Source organism: Schistocerca cancellata, chromosome 3 (assembly GCF_023864275.1).
Source record: "Schistocerca cancellata isolate TAMUIC-IGC-003103 chromosome 3, iqSchCanc2.1, whole genome shotgun sequence".
In the NCBI taxonomy this organism is placed as follows: domain Eukaryota; kingdom Metazoa; phylum Arthropoda; class Insecta; order Orthoptera; family Acrididae; genus Schistocerca; species Schistocerca cancellata.
Window position 1 is genome coordinate 912,439,458 of NC_064628.1, and position 21,059 is coordinate 912,460,516.

The 21,059-nt window shown below is 44.1% G+C and overlaps 1 protein-coding gene across 2 annotated transcripts in view; it reads left to right on the forward strand.

Annotated features, from left to right (window-relative positions):
• LOC126175986 (diphosphoinositol polyphosphate phosphohydrolase 2) overlaps nt 1-21,059 on the forward strand; it is a 165,661-nt gene that overhangs the window by 64,242 nt on the left and 80,360 nt on the right. Inside the window, exon 2 of one of the 2 annotated variants that reach the window (XM_049923093.1) lies at nt 12,228-12,382. In XM_049923093.1, coding sequence (XP_049779050.1) covers nt 12,228-12,382 — 155 coding nt within the window. Of the gene's footprint in view, nt 1-12,227; nt 12,384-21,059 lie in introns of both variants that reach the window. The other variant, XM_049923094.1, reaches the window with a different exon arrangement.

Sequence of the window (21,059 nt, forward strand, 5' to 3'; positions counted from 1 at the left end):
TCTTTGTTTTCCATGTTTTTACGAAAATACCATCCTGCCATTGACTCGTAACGTTGAAAGCGACGATTAATTGTACATCTTTTGAAAGCCGTCTATGCCGGTCAAAACTTGGAGGTAATAAGTAGTTTCGGGCTCCTTCCAGGTATAAGGGATTTATCATTCATTTTCAGTATCACTTCATGCGTTTGGTCGTTTACTAGTCGATAGTTATGAATATCATATTACTTATGATAGTTAAAATTTGTAGACTGCTAAATAACATTGTAAATTTAATAAAAGTTCATCCGATTACGTTTTTTCCCATTGTATCAATTGTAATATAAATAGTAAAGAAAATGACTGTGTTACAAATAAAAAAGACTAACGGGACTCGAGCCAGCGACCCAGCGATTACGGGGCTTGAACGCTAACCACTCGACTGCCGCCGCTTCCTGTTAAAAACGGCCTCGCACATGTAAATTTATGACGACCGAAATTATCTTGAGATTTTCTCAATAACGCTTGAGAAGTACGCGCTACTGCTTAAACATTTTGTTGTCCTAATGGAGTATTACGAGTGTACGAAGTTTGAAGTAAATCCGCGTTCCAAATGTCGGGGCCTCCCCTTGTAAGAGCGAACGACGGTGTCGTAGTGCAGTGAAAGTCTGCCGTGTGTCTGCCAACGGCCAGCCTATATCGCAGTGGCAGAGGACGCTAGTAGTCCATAGCCGCTGGAGGCATGGCGCAGCAGGCGCGCACCATTGGGTCCGCGAGATTGCTATCGGCGTCAGATAGAAACTTGCAATTCCATTGCTATGACACCCATGCAGTGGTATCGATATGGCATAACACAGATTCTACTGCTGCCAACGTACATTACGCGTAAGTACCCTGAAAATAAGTTAGGGTCCATTCGGAGGTACGTAGACTGTTTTCCCCTCGCTTTGAGCGTGAATCAGGCACGATGTACCTTCAGCCATGCACCGTACGGTGCCTTGCTGAGTATGTATGCAGATGTAATATCTTTATCTACGCGGTTAACTGGTTTTGTCTTATTTTCCACGTTTTTGGGAGGTAGTGTGTGTGACGTTATTGAAGTGATCGGTTCATGCCGAGCTTGTACTATTACGTTTGCTAGACTGCGACGGACCAGTCTCCCAGCGTACGCTTCGGTGGCAGACCTGCTGCCATTCGCTGTGGATTGTAGCGGATAATGCGGCAGGCGACGTGGAACGCTGGAGTGGTGGTGAGGTGAGGTGAGGTGAGGTGAGCGGACGCGGCCACGTGGCGCCGGCGCCGGCGGCAGCGGCGGCTAGCGCTCCCAGGCCGCGCGCTATCGACCAGCGTGCCTGCTCTGCTCTGCTCTGCTCCGCTCTGCCGTGCTGTGCCGCGGCGCCTGGTCGCCCCCGTCGGTCAATGGTCGAGGTCGCTCCGGGCGCCTGCCGCCTGCCGCGCCGGACTAGCACGCAGCGCGCCGGCGGCTCCAGAAAGCGTCACCAGGCGGCGCTGTTTTGTACGCCGCGACACTATGCTCGCCGTCTTCTGTTCACCATTTCCTCGCCGATACACGCCCTACACACTTAAAATTCCTACACCTCGTGTCCCCATTCAATATACGGGGTGAACCAGAAATTCGACGTAATTTAGGAAGTTGTCAAGGCACTTCGACGCGGGAACGTCTGCTCTCCAGTCATGGGCGAGGGGGAGGGAGGGAGTAAATAGACAACGTATAGATCACAAGGAAGTTCTAAACAGGAGATACCAATGAAAGATGTTGAAAGAATTACGATTTGTCTTTAGCAATTGTTGTTGTGGTCTTCAGTCCTGAGACTGGTTTGATGCAGCTCTCCATGCTACTCTATCCTGTGCAAGCTTCTTCATCTCCCAGTACCTACTGCAACCTACATCATTCTGAATCTGTTTAGTGTATTCATCTCTTGGTCTCCCTCTACGATTTTTACCCTCCACGCTGCCCTCCAATACTAAATTGGTGATCCCATGATGCCTCAGAACATGTCCTACCAACCGAAACCTCCTTCTGGTCAAGTTGTGCCACAAACTTCTCTTCTCCCCAACCCTATTCGATACTTCCTCATTAATTATGTGGTCTACCCATCTAATCTTCAGCATTATTCTGTTGCACCACATTTCGAAAGCTTCTATTCTCTTCTTGTCCAAACTATTTATCGTCCATGTTTCACTTCCATACATGGCTACACTCCATACAAATACTTTCAGAAACGTCTTCCTGACGCTTAAATCTATACTCGATGTTAACAAATTTCTCTTCTTCAGAAACGCTTTCCTTGCCATTGCCAGTTTACATTTTATATCCTGTCTACTTCGACCATCATCAGTTATTTTGCTCCCCAAATAGCAAAACTCCTTTACTACTTTAAGTGTCTCATTTCCTAATCTAATTCCCTCAGCATCACCCGACTTAATTCGACTACATTCCATTATCCTTGTTTTGCTTTTGTTGATCTTACATTCTCCTTTAAAGACACTGTCCATTCCATTCAATTGTTCTTCCAAGTCCTTTGCTGTCTCTGACAGAATTACAATGTCATCGGCGAACCCCAAAGTTTTTATTTCTTCTCCCTGGATTTTAATACCTAACCCAAAGTTTTCTTTTGTTTCCTTTACTGCTTGCTCAATATACAGATTGAATAACATTGGGGAGAGGATACAACCCTGTCTCACTCCCTTCCCAACCACTGCTTCCCTTTCATGCCCCTCGATACTCATAACTGCCATCTGGTTTCTGTACAAATTGTAAATAGCCTTTCGTTCCCTGTATTTTACCCCTGCCACCTTTAGAATTTGAAAGAGAGTATTCCAGTCAACATTGTCAAATGCTTTCTCTAAGTCTACAAATGCTAGAAATGTAGGTAAGTCATAGGGTCAGTATTGCCTCACGTGTTCCAACATTTCTACGGAATCCATACTGATCTCCCCCGAGGTCGGCTTCTATCAGTTTTTCCATTCGCCTGTAAATAATTCGTATTAGTATTTTGCAGCTGTGACTTATTAAACTGATAGTTGGGTAATTTTCACATCTGTCAACACCTGCTTTCTTTGGGATTGGAATTATTATATTCTTCTTGAAGTCTGAGGGTATTTCGCCTGTCTCGTACATCTTGCTCAACAGTTGGAAGAGTTTTATCAGGACTGGCTCTCCAAAGGCCGTCAGTAGTTCTAATGGAATGTTGTCTACTCCCAGAGCCTTGTTTCGGCTCAGGTCTTTCAGTGCTCTGTCAAACTCTTCACGCAGTATCGTATCTCTCATTTCATCTTCATCTACATCCTCTTCCATTTCTATAATATTGTCCGCAAGGACATCGCCCTTGTATAGACCCTCTATATACTCCTTCCACCTTTCTGCTTTCCCTTCTTTGCTTAGAGCTGGGTTTCCATCTGAGCTCTTGATATTCATACAAGTGGTTCTCTTTTCTCCAATGGTCTCTCTAATTTTCCTGTAGGCAGTATCGATCTTACCCCTAGTGAGATACGCCTCTACATCCTTACATTTGTCCTCTAGCCATCCCTGCTTAGCCATTTTGCACTTCCTGTCGATCTCATTTTCGAGACGTTTGTATTCCTTTTTGCCTGCTTCATTTACTGCATTTTTATATTTTCTCCTTTCGTCAATTAAATTCAATATTTCTTCTGTTACCCAAGGATTTCTACTAGCCCTCGTCTTTTTACCTACTTGATCCTCTGCTGCCTTCACTACTTCATCCCTCAGAGCTACCCATTCGTCTTCTACTGTATTTCTTTCCCCCATTCCTGTCAATTGTTCCTTTATGCTCTCCCTGAAACTCTGTTTAACCTCTGGTTTAGTCAGTTTAAGGAGATGGGACCTAGATAAATTCCCACCTTTTTGCAGTTTCTTCAGTTTTAATCTACAGTTCATAACCAATAGATTGTGGTCAGAGTCCACATCCGCCCCTGGAAATGTCTTAAAATTTAAAACCTAGTTCTTGAATCTCTGTCTTACCATTATATAATCTATCTGATACCTTTTAGTATCTCCAGGGTTCTTCCATGTATACAACCTTCTTTCATTATTCTTAAACAAAGTTTGAGCTATGATAATGGTCTGCGCAAAATTCTACCTCTTTAATTTCTTAGCCCCAATCCATATTCACCTACTACGTTTCCTTCTCTCCCTTTTCCTACTGTCGAATTCCAGTCACCCATGACTATTAAATTTTCGTCTCCCTTCACTCCCTGAATAATTTCCTTTATCTCATCACACATTTCATCAATTTCTTCATCTGCAGAGCTAGTTGGCATATAAACTTGTACTACTGTAGTAGGCATGGGCTTCGTGTCTATCAGCAAATAAACAATTTTTTCAGCCTTCAGTTGCAAGGTAATTTTACTCGTTTACCTAGGTTTCGATTCCAGTAATGGAATCTTCTTCAGAACAACGTGTGGTCCTGATTTATGGCCGGCGCAGCTCCGTCTACGTTTGCCCTAATGGTTTTAATTTTGACTGACATAATCTTATGATTATGCGTCTTTAATGTTTTAATTTTTAATCTGTGACATGGCCAGTGTTTGGCTCAGAAAATAATTTCATTTTTTGTTCTGAAGAAGATTCCATTACTGGAATCGAAACCTAGGTAAACGAGTAAAATTACCTTGCAACTGAAGGCTGAAAAAATTGTTTATTTGCTGTACATTTCACAGTTGCTGACACGCTACAATATGTTAAAGATTTGTAAACTTCGTGTCTATCTTGGCCACTATAATACGTTCACTATGCTGTTTGTAGTAGCTTACCCGCACTTCTATTTTTTTATTCATTATTAAACCTACTCCTGCATTACCCCTATTTGATTTTGTATTTATAACCCTGTATTCAGCTGACCAAAAGTCACTAATTCCCCCTATATCTAACTTCAACCTATCCATTTCCCTAATTTCTAACCTACCTGCCAGATTAAGGGATCCGTAGAACGCGTTTTCTTTCTCCTGATAACGACGTCCTCTTGAGTAGTCCCCGCCCGGAGATCCGAATGGGGGACTATTTTACCTCCGGAATATTTTACCCAAGAGGACGCCATCATCATTTAACCATACAGTAAAGCTGCATGCCCTCGGGAAAAATTACGGCTGTAGTTTCCCCTTGCTTTCAGCCGTTCGCAGTACCACAACAGCAAGGCCGTTTTGGTTAATGTTACAAGGCCAGACCAGTCAATCATCCTGACTGTTGCCCCTGCAACTACTGAAAAGGCTGCTACCCTTCTTCAAGAACCACAAGTTTGTGTGGCCTCTCAACAGATACCCACCCCTCCGTTGTGGTTGCACCTACGGTACGGCTATCTGTATCGTTGAGGCACGCAAGCCTCCCCACAAACGGCAAGGTCCATGGTTCATGCGGGGGAGGTTTACTGTGAGGGAGCTCGATAATATTCTCAGTTCATCCCGATCCCCTGCGCGAGGGCCAGACGCCATCCACATTCAGATGTTGCAGCACCATTCTCTTCCAGGCAAGCACTTTATGCGTAACACGTACAACCGAATCTGGGTGGAGGGCACATTTCCTGGACGCTGGAGTGAAGGCACAGTCATACCCATACCTAATGCCGATAAGGACAAAAACTTTCCTTCTAACTACCGGCTCATCTCTCTTACCAGCTTCGTTTGCAAGGTGATGGAACGTATGATTCATGCCTGGCTGGTATGGTGGCTCGAGTCTCGCAATTTACTGACGAATGGACAGTGTGGATTTCGAGAGCAGTGTTCTGCAGTTGACCGTCTCGTTACTTGGTCCACCCATGTCATGAATGATTTTCTGCGGAAATCCCAGACTGTGGCTGTGTTTTTAGATTCGGAGAACGCCCGAGACACCTGCTGGAGAACTGGTATCCTCCGTGCTCTTCACACGTGGGTGCCTGCCCTGTTTCCTTCGGGCATTTTTGCAAGACTAAGTTTTCAGGGTGCGTGTGTATTCTGCCATGTCGTACACCGTTATCCAGGAAAATGTTGTGCCTCAGGATTCCTTCCTGAGCGTCGTCCTCTTAGCTATCGCTGTTAGCACTATAATGGCCTGTCTCACCGGGCATCTCCGGTTCTCCTTTTGTTGACGATTTTGCCATCTATTGCAGTTCTCCACAGACCTGTCTCACTGAGCGACGTCTTCGGCGCTGTCTTGATCGTCTCCTCCTGGAGCATCGACAATGGCTTTCGCTTTTCCACTGACAAAACCGTCTATATGAATTTCTGGCGGCGCAATTGGTTCTCCCACCATCTCTACATCTTGGGGCTGTTGCCCTTCCGGTCGTTGAAACGACGACTTTTTTGGGGCTCCTGCTCGATAGGAAACTCTTCGTTCTCCTATGTGTCTCACCTAGCAGCCCGTTGTACGCAGGCGTTGCCCATGATAATAAATGATGATTTGTTCGAAAGCAGTTTCGCGGCAATAACACTGAGTAAAATGTTCTCGGGCTGCTAGTCGCGTCAAAGTCGTTAAGTGCCACGAGCTTTGTACTGAGTATTGCCTGGTCATCGACAAATGGAATAACAGTGGATGTTATGCTGGTACGCCTTATAACACTACAGCTGTCGGCTGAGACGCCGATGACCTGCCCCATCAACAAACACCTACGCGTGGCCTTCAGGAACAACGGCTACAGCGATCATCAAATAAATGTAAGGTCCGCAGTAGGACAACCGATGAGAAGTATGAAAACATGTTTACATTTTAGCCGTTCTGTGGCTGCGGTCGGACAAGATAAGCGCCAGCTCAAGACAGAAATCAAATCTATCTTCAGGCCTATATGGAAAACTGGCAGTTACTGAGACTTGGTAAAGATGCGGCAGGTCAGGGGACATTTGGAGTTCATAAAAATACCCTGCAAGTGCGGGAAATCTTATCTTATGTCTGACACACTGCGCACCGTAGAACAACGCAGCAAGGAGTGCGAGAGGTGTTAACGGTTACGCTACCCCGAAAAGTCTGCTTTAGCAGAGCGTACCGTACGAAATGGCCAAAGGATTAAATTCGACCACAATTCAGTCGTGATTCGCACTAACGGCTACTGGGGAAAGTAATTAAAGAAGCCACTGAACTGAAACTCCCAGTAGAGACAGTGGCTTACACCTAAGCGCGATGTGAGAACCAGCGATCGCGAGGTTGAATTGGCTGAATTGAACGCCAGTCTATGGCGATGCCGTGAGCCGAGGCCGAAGACAAGCCGCGGCGCGTACGTCAGAAAGGTAGGCCTTAGCTAGCTGAACTCAGCAGACCAAGAAGGGTCGTCGAGCAGATGCGCAAAACTATAGACCTATATCTCTGACGTCGATCTGTTGTAGAATTTTAGAACATGTTTTTTGCTCGAATATCATGTCGTTTTTGGAAACTCATAATCTACTATGTAGGAATCAACATAGATTCCGGAAACAGCGATCGTGTGAGACCCAACTCGCTTTATTTGTTCATGAGACCCAGAAAATATTAGATACAGGCTCCCAGGTAGATGCTATTTTTCATGACTTCCGGAAGGCGTTCGATACAGTTCCGCACTGTCGCCTGATAAACAAAGTAAGAGCCTACGGAATATCAGACCAGCTGTGTGGCTGGATTGAAGAGTTTTTAGCAAACAGAACACAGCATGTTGTTATCAACGGAGAGACGTCTACAGACGTTAAAGTAACCTCTGGTGTGCCACAGGGGAGTGTTATGGGACCATTGCTTTTCACAATATGTATAAATGACCTAGTAGATAGTGTCGGAAGTTCCATGCGGCTTTTCGCGGATGATGCTGTAGTATACAGAGAAGTTGCAGCGTTAGAAAATTGTAGCGAAATGCAGGAAGATCTGCAGCGGATAGGCACTTGGTACAGGGAGTGGCAACTGACCCTTAACATAGACAAATGTAATACGAATACATAGAAAGAAGGATCCATTATTGTATGATTATATGATAGCGGAACAAACACTGGTAGCAGTTACTTCTGTAAAATATCTGGGAGTATGCGTGCGGAACGATTTGAAGTGGAATGATCATATAAAATTAATTGTTGGTAAGGCGGGTACCAGGTTGAGATTCATTGGGAGAGTCCTTAGAAAATGTAGTCCATCAACAAAGGAGGTGGCTTACAAAACACTTGTTCGACCTATACTTGAGTATTGCTCATCAGTGTGGGATCCGTACCAGATCGGGTTGACGGAGGAGATAGAGAAGATCCAAAGAAAAGCGGCGCGTTTCGTCACAGGGTTATTTGGTAACCGTGATAGCGTTACGGAGATGTTTAACAAACTCAAGTGGCGGACTCTGCAAGAGAGGCGCTCTGCATCGCGGTGTAGCTTGCTCGCCAGGTTTCGAGAGGGTGCGTTTCTGGATGAGGTATCGAATATATTGCTTCCCCCTACTTATACCTCCCGAGGAGATCACGAATGTAAAATTAGAGAGATTAGAGCGCGCACAGAGGCTTTCAGACAGTCGTTCTTCCCGCGAACCATACGCGACTGGAACAGGAAAGGGAGGTAATGACAGTGGCACGTAAAGTGCCCTCCGCCACACACCGTTGGGTGGCTTGCGGAGTATAAATGTAGATGAATGTAGATGTAGAACTACGTTTCCACACCTGTTCACTCGTAAATAGGTGTATACGTAAAATGAGAATTGCATCTTCTACTGTAATCTGCTATAATGGAGTCTTGCTGTTACTAGTCCTATACTGATCGGAATTCCACAGGCCTACTTATAATTTCTTACGGTTGTACTGGGGCACAATAAAATTGAAATCATGCCAAAACGATTAGGAGTTGCATAAGGCACTACTTCTTTCATGAAATGAAATGGGGACTGTTAAGCAGAAGAGACTCAATGCTAAAGACAAGCCGTTATACACGTTATGTTGAGTATTGATCTTAAATTAAATTTTGTTGCACTGTCAATCAGCAAGACTTCATAATAGCAGATTCCAGTTGAAGATGCAGTTTTCTTTAGAACGTACACGCCAAGCGGCGAGTTAACAGATTTCGAAACACATTTTGTCTGCTCAGCTGAGCGTGCGAGCGAGTTCGGGCCTACCTTCGTGACTTAGGCGCCGCGGCCTGTCTTTCTCGTGGGCCTCGCATGAGCACCGCTGACGTCAGGCCTGGCTGCTAGAGCATACAAGGGCGTACCACCAGGCTGTCCATTAGCATTCGCTCCACTTGACAGTTGCCAAGGAGTACTCGCTCGAAAGCTTGCGTCATTTTAACATCGTGACTCGGTTCCGATTTAGGAGTAGCACTGTGTTGATTAGTAGGTGCTATTCTCTTTGACGCTTTGCCGATGGCGAGACGGCTGTGGGTGCCCATGGGCCAATGGGACGAACACTTTCGGCCTTAACTAATACTCTCATCTTAATTCATTACTGATGGCCCAACTAGTGTCCATTACATTTGTAGCCTTTTCCCTTTCTAGATCTCCTGCCTAGAAGGCATTCTTCATTCTGTAGCCTTTCTTCGCCGTTAACCTCATTGCCGGGTGTCGGATGCGGGTAGGGTCTCTTTCGGCACAGTGTAGCCCTGGGAGGTCACCCGACTGCTCTAACCTATGTACCGATCAGATCCGTATACTTTTACATCTCCGCAAATCATTTTTTTCCAGCTGTGGCATAATTGTTGCCTTCAGTGCCTCGTTTCTACCATTTCTGCGTCCTTTCCTCACCCGTGCACATGGAACAAGTTAGTCTGCAAATAAGCTGCAGCACGTTTTGTCATTTCCGCTGTCGACCAGGTATTTTCAGTAAAAGACCGATTCAGAGGTCAGTGGATGTAATAAATCAAATAAAATGCAATTACTCATGTTTTCCTGTATCTTGCAGTAATTACCTACATGCGTGTCTGTTCCTCGTTGAAGAGTCTCGGCGATATGCGCGAAATTCTTGGTGACGTCTCCCGCATGATCGTAAAAGACGTTGTGTGTTTTCAGTGAGCCGTTTCACGAGATCAGAATGTGACCGCTATCCTTCATTAAGTCTACTCCCAAGAGTACGTCATTTTGGAACTCGTCTAAGTTTCTCAGAAGCTTATATTTTACATCTGACGGAACCTCGATTTTGTTGCTGAATATTGAATGTTAGTCTGGAAATGTACCTGTTAAACATGGAATATTAACGTCAATTTTCAATAATAGGTACAGGTTATTACAAGGACGCAGAAATAGTTATAATTCGTGCCTACAGGCCCCTAGTAAAACTGATACTAAGAACAGAAGAAAAAGTCACTCAAAGCATTAGTGTCTTCCAATCTGTGAAGTTTCAAACGATGTAATTCAAATTCGGGGGAATATCAGGAATCCAATACGGCAAATTTTGAGGGAAATTCGGCAAAATAGCGTTAAATGCGGAACACAATCTTAAGTGAAAACTGCTGAACTTAATCTGAAGAGGACAAATGGATAAGACGTGAGTACGGACCGTGCCCTGGTGCATACATTGGCTCTCCGCGATTCACCGTCTTGTGCTTGTAGACCTCATGAACCAGCTGTGTAGCACGAGCTCAAAGGTGGTGGTGTAACGTCTTACAGATTTCATAGACGGCACTAAGATTTACTGCAGTTGCTAAAGGCAGATCTCTGAATAAATGATCTCTGCTACAGTAAGGTATATTTCCGTTCTGTACTAGTACTTCTTTGCTGCGTGGATGATAAAATGGAAATAAAATCGCAGGATACAATCATGACCACATTAACCCCTCTGAATAATATGTGGTGTATTGTGGTGCATCTGTATTGGAGTACTGGTCCTGCAATCGCGACATCATAAGCAGTTTTACTCGCCAAATTTTCCTGCTTGCAGATGCATACTAACAACTCAAACAATACGTAGCAATCAACATAGAACGACAAAACAAAGAAATTAGGTTCTGCATAAAAACCGTGAATCCTACATTTACTTCTACGGGAGATAAATGAAACACAAAACCAAACTAAGTCACCAAAGGAAGTTAAACAAGCAATAGACGCTGCCATTGCAGGTGTATTCGTAGGATGGTTTCCCTCAGCAGTGAGGCTGTGAACATACCCCGCAAGACAAGCCAGTGAAAGAAAAAAGCAAGAAAATACTAACAATGAAGAACGGAAGTACAATAGATTAATAGAGAAATCATGACAGAATCACATAAAAATTCTTCCAGTGCATATGTGTCATACAGCAAACCAGGGCCTAACAGTATTGGTGAAAAACAGCCTTGGTTGCAATTTTAGTTTTTTTATTTTTCAACGACGCGTTTCGCCTTATTTAGGCATTTTCAGGTTATCTTAATTTGTTATTTCTTAGAAGAATCCTTTAGTCTGTGTAGCCAAAGGGCATCGTCTATCAGGCCTGATAGCCCTTTGGCTACACTGACTAAAGGATTCTTCTAAGAAATAACAAATTAAGATAACCTGAAGATGCCTAAATAAGGCGAAACGCGTCGTTGAAAAATAAAAAACTAAAATTGCAACCAAGACTGTTTTTGACCAATAAGAGTCACATAAGATCACCTGAAGTGCCAAAATCACATTTAAGTCATCTTCACGTCTACCCGCCCCCATACGGGAAAGGAATGAAACGTTTAGAACACCATAGGTCGAGAAATAGAGAAATGTCTCAATTTGTAGATTGGCAAGTCCAGGGCCACAGTATTCTGGACATTCGCTTCGACTTGACATTACTGTGTATGGAAAGCTTAAGATTTTTACGAATGTGTGTCTTTAAATTACTTGTAAATTTTGCGGCGCCTTCTTTGCAAATGTTTAAGGATTTCAGTATGTTTGATGTTGTTTGTTTCGTTGTTTAGATGGTAGTGGCCTGTATTCCTAGAGAAGCAGTGGAGCGGGGTTGGCGCTGACTCGATGCTGTAGTTGTCCTTCACGGGACTTACAGTCCTGTACTTTAATGTGTGTACGAAACTGCAGTAATGAGTGTGTGGAATTTATTTGTAGTGAGTTTGAACGCTGGCCCGGCCACCGCCGTCGAGCGACGCGTTGTCCGGGACGCTCGACGGCGGAGCCGGGCGAGCGCCTGTAGTGTCGTGCAGGGCTCCCCGAGCAGCCAGAGTGGCGCAGCGGCAGGGCGGGGGCGGAGCGACGACGACGGCGCCTAGCCTGCCCGCCCCGCCCTGCGCTGGCCCTGCCGGCTGCTCGGGGAACCCCCCGTGATCAGACGCGGAGACGTCACTGTTGTTGTTGTGGGCGCGTGGACGCAGGCGCAGGTGAGGGGCGCGCGGCTGACTGGTGCGTGTGCTGGGTGCCTGGCAGGTGCTACTGGTGACGTCGTCGCGCCGGCCCGACCACTGGATCATCCCCGGCGGCGGCGTCGAGCCCGACGAGGAGCCCAGCGTGACGGCCATCCGCGAGGTGCGCGAGGAGGCGGGCGTCTGCGGCAAGCTGGGCCGCTGCCTCGGCGTCTTCGAGGTAAGCCGCTGCACCTGCTGCTTAACACCTGCTTACCTCAGTGCAGTGGGCCCGGGCTCGATTCCCGGCCGGGTTGGAGGTTTCTCCGCTTGTGGACTATGTTTAGTGTTGTTCTCATCATCATTTCATCCTCATCACAGGCATGCAAGTCGCCCAATGTGGCGTCGGCTGAAATATTACTTGCACTAGGCGGCCGAACTTCCCCAGATGGGGCCTCACGGCCAACAATGCCACACGATCATTTCATTTTTTTTCCCCTCTATCCCAAATTTTGGGAATGGAATCCAACGCATCTAGAGCAGCGTTCGTTGCACTGCAGCCCGCAGGTCACTTGCTGTCAGACTCGGTATTCGTGTGGCCCACAGTTCTCCCGCCTCGGACAGCTTCTTGTTGTGTCCCTTCGTCAGATTGTAGCAGGGTCATTTGTCGGCGCATTTTATCGCTGTGGCATGCCGATTGGGCTGCACTTACAGACAACAAGCTTCGGGCCTTGAAACCTCTTCCCGTGGCTTGGACGTCATCCTCCCGCCCTTCTCGGCGGGAGGAGGTCGTTTTGGCCCGGTTACGAATTGGACACTGCCGGTTCAGCCATCGCCATCTGCTGACGGCTGCGCCGGCGCCGCTCTGCCCATGTGGGCAATTGCTGACGGTCCGCCACATTTTAACGTCCTGCCCGGATTTTAACACACTGCGTCTTGATCTTGGCCTGCCCTGTAGTCTAGATGCCATTTTAGCGGATGACCCACGAGCAGCTGCTCGCGTTCTTCATTTTATCAACTTGACCAACCTCTCTAAGGACCTTTGATTATGCTTTTTTTTTTTTTTTTTTTTTTTTTTTTAATCCTATGCCTGTCAGTCTGTCTTTTATCGTGTTTTCCCTTTTAGTTGCCGTTTTAAACTTGTGCCTGGCGGTGCATTCCTAACGTAGTCTGGGTGCTAATGACAATTGAAGTTTTGCGCCCTAAAACCACAAAAAAAAAGTTCTCAGCCGTGGTTTATAACAGCATCCGTCTAGAGACAAATAGCCTATTCAAAACCGTCAACTAATATTAAGACCTTCTTAAGAGTATACTTTTCCTGCTCAGTGACAGAACAAAAATACCTAGAGACAGTAATACAAGGTGCGTCTGAAAAGTTGAGTAACTCCGTTACAAACAAAATACCTTCACTGGCCTCCAGTGTCTGCAGCTCGTGGTCTATTGGCTAGCGTTGCTGCCTCTGGATCACGGGGTCCCGGGTTAGATTCTTGGCGGAGTTGGGGATTTTATCTGCCTAGGGACTGGTTGTTTGTGTTGTCCTCATCATTTCATCACCATCATCATTCGTGACAGTGGCTGGATTGGACACTGTAAAAATTGGGACTTCGTATGGACACAGACGACTGTGCAGTTGAGTGCCCCACAAACCAAAAATCGTCAATCTGGCCTCGAGAGCAGACACCATTAGCTACAACAGACTTCTGGCATAGGTTGTAAAGCTGTCAGAAACTGTCAGGAAACACTTCTCGTGGACTCGCTCGGTGCACCGTGGTCACGTGTTGTCAGATATCCGCAGTGTCTGCGTGCTCAACTTTCTCTCTCAACAACTGGTGACTTATTCACCATTCGCCTTATTCTCCAGATGTGGCGCCAGCAGACTTTTTGTTCCTCCACCTTAAATTACCCCTGAAGGCTTGAGCTCCACTGACATGGCACGTAATCACAGTACTTAGAGCAACGCCACAAGAAGGGTTTCCTGAGTGTTTCCGACAGCTTTAGCGCCAATGTCAGATCAGTTGCTATAGTATAAATTTAGACACGGAAGTGATACTGATTTATGAATATACATTACAGACCATCACTTTCAAATACGGTAACTATTTGCAGCAAGCAATATGAAATGAAATCTAGGCTGTTGTAACACCACACAGTGAAAAGAAGAAAGACATTCAAAACGTTAATAAACCTTTGTGATTGTGTCCCATATTGGATTATGCATTTAAGTAATTACTGTTGATTATGAATTAATCACTCGCTCAGAAAGTCAACACAGCAACACTTCATCAGGTTGTTTGTGTCAATTTTGTGGTCGCTAAGGTTGGTAGCAGTCTGACACAGGGAACAGGAAGACAGTTTTCCGAATGGTGCCTGCTTCTAAACGATCAGTACTTGTGGACTGGCACGCAACTTAGCACACCTTACTATAGGTAGTCCAACAGGGACTCAGAACATACTACTTCATGTAAATTACAAATTCAAAAGATCAATAAGTACGTGGCCTGAAGCGTCGCCCCAGAATGGCTCTTCTGCAAGAACCTTGGTGACCACTGATCTAGAGTTTATTTATCGTATAGCAACAACAGCAGATATTGAGAAATATGTACATTTTACACATACTCATTTAAAGATTTAGGCACAAGGCCAATATATTCAAATTCTTGAAGTTAATAACTGAATAATACTAAAAGGACATTTAAACTACAAAATTGTGGCTGTTAATTAAAATATACATTTAGTCAGAGTTCAACATCTGCTGAATGAAAACAGTTGTTAGCAGAGCGAGCAGCACCATTAGTAAAATCACTGGATGGCTATGGGTACTTCGTCAGAGGGCAGTCTCTGACAGTATGCTGAACAGTTTGTTCTTGGGGGACCACAATTACAGGCTGGACAGTCCCTGAGACCCCACTTGTGCATCAACACGTTGCACCTGGTGTGACAAGTTGTTATCCTATTCAACCGTGTCCACTGACTTCTCTTCAGATCAAATCCTGGTAGCCTGGCAGATGGATCTTGAACACCTTGATGTTTTATTGTTGCAGCGTTCAGTCTCATGCAGTACTCTTCTTTAATGTCAAACTGTGTGTGGTTTTCTCCATTATGTCACAGTGGAGTGTGTGATGCCAAGCAGTCTGTAGGAGGGTCATTTAAGACTGAATGAATTGGAAGGTCTTGGGGCTAGTCGGGGTGCTGCAGCTTCCTCAGTTCTCGATCGGTTGCTCCTTGGTGTTGCAGTTAAGGTGCTGGAATGTTACAGATGGTCTGCAGTCAAGGGATTGGTGTGCGTTTTAGTGTACCTGTAATAATTGTCATTGATTCATTCAGATAGGTGCTAGTTTCCATGTAAGAACACCACATTTCCACACTGGGGCACAGTATTCAGCTACTGGGTGTACTGTCAGAGCTGCAGTCGGTAGAGTGAAAGCATCAGCACCCCAATTCATGCATGTCAGTTTCTTTATTATGTTATTTAGAGTATTTAGTTTTTGGCTGGTGTTTGCCAGGTGTTTTTATGTTAACAACCAACGACACACAGGTATTTAGGCTGGAAATTGTGTCTAATCATCTGTTGACAAAATTCACATTGAGCTGTTGGTTTGCGATTCTGTTGTTTAAGTGGACTGTGCAGACTTCTGTTGTGGCTGCATTTGGTTGGGGTCTCCATGCTTTGTAATATGTGTTGAGATTTTCTCAAAGTCTGTAGACAATATATTTTCTCCTTCAAGTGTGCTGGTTTCTATGGCTATGGTAATGTTATTGGGGTAGCAAAACATTTTGCTAGTAGTGTTTGGCATGTCACTGGTTTACGGCAAGGGTGCTAAAATAGATCCTTGGGAAGCCAATTTTTTGTGGTAAATGACTTAGTCTGCTGAGGTAGGACGATGAAAAATTTCTCATGGCTATTCAAGACAACAGTGCAAGAAAACTGATGTACTCAACGAGAGACATTGGTAAATAACTGTTGTTATCATTTCGTGAAAGCTCCTTCATATCCAGGATTGCCACAAGTTCGAGAAATTGGGGGATGTCGGAGGATTTCCAACGTGTCAGGGAAATTGAGGAAAATCTGGTTTTTGGCCCAACGGATGAAGTGGTATCTTTATGGAGAGGCCACGCACCGTTACTGGCTTGGCACATACATAGTAAGTCCTATAAATGTGACAATAACTTGCTGTTAATTCAAAATTACAGTGATTAACATGTTCATAAATACAGATGTCCTTAAATTCTTTGTCGACTTATGTGTTTTCTTACCCTTAAGCGCTCAAAATTTGGCAAGGAAACGTGATAAAACTGTCTGGAAATCAGGGAGTTGTCAGGGAATTTCATTTCAGTCAACTTGTGACAACCCTGTTATAGCAAGCCACTCATGATGTGCACTATCCCTTGTGCAGTAAGTCTGTCAGAAGGGGCAGTTATGGGCTGGCCCTCTTCAGTTCTCTTCATTCTTCAAATCCTTTAAATGGTCAGATACATTGTCACACAGTAAAATATGTTACAATCTTTGTTACTTAAAGTATTACAATTCCATGCAGTTTATTGTGAAAAGTGTATACACGTAGCGAGAAAGACACTTGGACTAAGAACTAGTGTACAGATGCCGTATACAACAATTAAAATTTACCCTAACAATGATGTTAACCTTCATGGTTTATTTGATAATTCAAAAAGTAATAAACAGTTTGCATTCACCCAAATTGGATTATATAGGTACAGTAAATAGGTAGAACATTCACATCAAGCCACACCATATGCAAATTGTTTTATAATAGTTTCTTAAACACTTTTTGTACCATTTTTGCATTCATTGAAAAGTAATAACTTAGTTTTCAGTCTGCAGCAGAAATTCTAGTGATATTGTAGACCATCATAAGGAGAGTATCATCTGAAAATTATGATTCATGTTTTAGACAAGAAGTTACTGGGGAAACCACTTTGTAAATATGCAGGCTGAGAAAATTACATTTGGATGAAATTACAATGAAATCCAGACCATTTTAGCTGCTTACAGTTGTTGATAAATATCAACGGCGACAGGTGGAAATGTGTGCCCCGACTAGGACTCGAACCCGGGATCTCCTGCTTACGTGGCAGACGCTCTATCTGACTGAGCCAGTGAGGACACAGATGATAGGGTGACTGCAGGGACTTATCTCTGGCGCATTCCCTGTGAAACCCACATTTCCAATTTACTGTCCACACACTACATTTGTAGTGTCCCTGCCCACTATACTCATTACTCGTGGCAGGCAATCTGCCGAATCCCCGTAAGAGTTTGAGCAATGTGGTGCATTCGCACTGAAGATGATCATTGGCCGATAAGCCTCTTCTATATGAAGATGGTGTCTGTTCTTTCGGACTTGTCCAAAAGAACAGATACCATCTTTGTAATTACCTTCGAGGTTTTAACCGTGCTCTAATATATCGTAGGATGACTTCTGTGAACTGAAACTACCCATGTGAATACAGCAGTCCTTACTCTTCTTTCTTCTTAACTTAAATTTGTTGTTTCAGCCACCTTTTTGCATTCTTGCCTCCCTGGTGGATCATTCAACTCCGTTATAAAAAAAAAGTGCACGTCTTCATTTTTCAAACCCTAGGTAACTTTTTGCCATCCTGTCAATTAAAAGTAATAAAAATTGACCGCACTGTTATTCCAAAAAATTTTGGTCTTTGGCTATATTTGCCAAATTTTTAAACGGAATGACCCATTAATATTCTGAATGAATTCACCCGACGCACCTTTTCATTTCTTTAAAAATTAAATCGCATTTGCAGTGCTTGCTATAGATTTTCTAGAAATGAAATAGGTTCTCTCTGTTTTTCATCAAATTACTGGATGTGTGGTTACAGTTGCTAGAGTTTCCCTGTAAATTGTGTTCCCGTGAAAGCATGCCTTCGTCATTCTATAAGAAGAGTTGAGCTTTCCTACTTCGATACAAAATTCGTTACCTCAGAAATAGCACTAAAAACTACAGATGTACTCTGCACATTCAATAAGACAACACATTTCAAGCAACTAGTAGTTCTGAGGCGAACAAGTGAAGTATTGAGCTATGCCCGAGAAGTATGAGAAATTTGTAGTGTCGTTCTGAGATACTCAACAATGAGGAATACATGTCAAAGTAATACTTAGTCCAAAAACAAACAAGGTGTGGGATACTGGTACGTCGCACTCGCACCAGCGTATAAATTCCTCTAAAAATCTACGACCAACAAAGATTGTGCTAATTTCTTGTCATGTGTAAAGCGGAAGCGACGAATTTTTTTGGAAAAATTTTGGAAACCGCATTTTCAAGTCGAGATGACTATTTAGTGCGAAGCATTACTAAGCGCTTAAAACTGTCATCCGCCGTCGTAGCATACAGCTACTGACTGAACTTGAAAATTTAAAATGCTCTAATAATGTACTGATTAAAAGGTGTAATCCTTCGTTAAAAGTTTAACACAATAAGACAAGTATGAAAGTTAGAAAGTGAGTGGCTCTGGCAGCAAGACTCAAGCCGCGCAAGTTAGCCAGCGTATATTCATCCAGTATTTGCAAATTAGAGCGCTTATCAACATCCAACAAACTTTACACACAATTCAAACATCGCGCGCACACACACACACACACACACACACACACACACACACACACACACACATAAATAATGAAAGGAAATAGTTATTGCTGACTTCATTTTTTCGCACTTTGCGCAATAAAGCGTAGATCTTGGACGTGATGTTCTAATTACTTCTTCACTACTCTATTTGCAATACATTATGCAGACAGTATCTACGTAGGCAGCTTGATCAGAAACGGTCTGAAAAGCTTGTAAGGGTATTTGCAGGGTAGGGTTTGCTGAGAAATAATTGTTAAGGAAAAAAAACTCGACACGTTTGAGTTAATTGCGCTGTTCGAGCTGATTAGCATTGAAGGGAGCCAATTACACCTTTGCGTGCGCAAATTAAAGTGAACTGACAGGTATAACTAGCCTCAGTTATCATAGCGTTGATGATAGCGCACGAGACTGCCCAGTCTTTGGCTCCGGTTCGGTCCTTGCTATCGTCCAATGTCCAGTTGATATATAGCTCTCATGGTTAGTAGGGATGTGAAACAGAATGACCACGGAGGCTCAGTCACGGGTGAAGCAGGTGACAGACTTCAGTTTATTGGTAGAATACTAGGGAAATGCAATTGGTCCACAAAGGAGGTTGCTTAAAAATCACTCGTATGACCCATCCCAGAATACTGCTCAGTTGTGTGGGACCTATACCAAATAGGACCAGCAGGGGATATTGAATGTATACAGAGAAGGACAAGAACAAATGGCCACAGGTTTGTTTCACCTATGAGAAAGTGTCACAGGGATGCTGAAAGAATTGAACCAGCTGACTGTCGAAGATAGACGGAAACTATCCCATGAAGCCCCTACCCAAGTTTAAAGAACAGGCTTTAAGTGATGACTCTAGGAATACACTAACAACCCCCTGCATATTGCTATCATAGGGATTGATTACAGTACACATAGAGGCATTTAAACAATCATTCTCCCCACAACCCATACATGAGTGGAACAGGAAAAAACCCTAATAACTGGTGCACTGGGGTGTACTGTCACGCACTTTATAGTGATTCACAGAGTGTAGAGATAAGTCTTTAATTCAGTTTTATGCACACACAGTATATATCCACAGCAGTGCTAAAATGAATTCGTGAAACTTCGGTTACACTATAAATCAGTATACTCTAAATGCCGTAAATTCAACGAAATACCTAGGAATTAAATTACGAACAACTTAAATTGGAAGGAACACACAGAAAATTTTGTGGGGAAGGCTAACTAAAGACTGTGTTTTATTGGCAGGACACTTAGAAAATGTAGCAGATCTACTAAGGAGACTGCCTACACTACGCTTGTCCGTCCTCTTTTAGAATACTGCCCCGCGGTGTGAGCTACTTACCAGATAGGATTGACGGAATACATCGAAAAAGTTCAAAGAAGGGCAGCACGCTTTGTATTATCGCGAAATAGGGGAGAGTGTCACCGAAATGATACAGGATTTGGGATGGAGCTCATTAAAACAAAGGAGTTTTTCGTTACGGCGGAATCTTCTCACGAAATTCCAATCACCAGCTTTCTCCTCAGAATGCGAAAATATTTTGTTGACGCCGACATGGATAGGGAGAAACGATCACCACTATAAAATAAGGGAAATCGGAGCTCGTACGGAAAGATATAGATGTTCAGTCTTTCCGCGCGCTATACGAGATTGGAATAATAGAGAATTGTGAAGGTGGTTCGATGAACCCTCTTGATTTGCAGAGTATCGATGTAGATGTGAAAGCTGTTGAGATAGAAAAAACCGTAAAAATTGCGTAATCTCAAAAGCAAATAATTTTACGTTAACTTTTTAAGCCACGCTAATTGATATCCTTCGTGGGCCGTAATAAACAGCAGGATAGCAGGTGCCAAGGCCGGGTGCTCTGGAGTAAGGGAAAAGGATTGGCTGGTGACGAAAATGTGCTTAGTCACTGTGGCCACACTTAAAAAGACAATTCCGTCGTAGATACCACTGTGATGAGATAATACGCACAGTTTCACGCGTACGTTGAGAAGTTGGCAAGGAGGTGTGAGTGCTGACGTAGCCTCCCTGTTCAACTGACTACCATCCTGTGCCAGCTTCTCCTAACCATCAGTCTTTTGACATACTCTGCTGGATAAAGGCCGATTTCAGATTTCCCCACCTATAGACATGTGTTGTTCTGGCACATTTCGTGACTTCATCTAGCCACGCTCCATTCGGTCGTAATCTAGGTTTGCTAATCAGTTCTGAAGCCCAACTGAGAAATTCAGTGGCCCATCTAGTGTCTATTCACTTGATCCGCCTCAGTCCCACCACACACATCAAATTTCATTTTGATGGAACATGC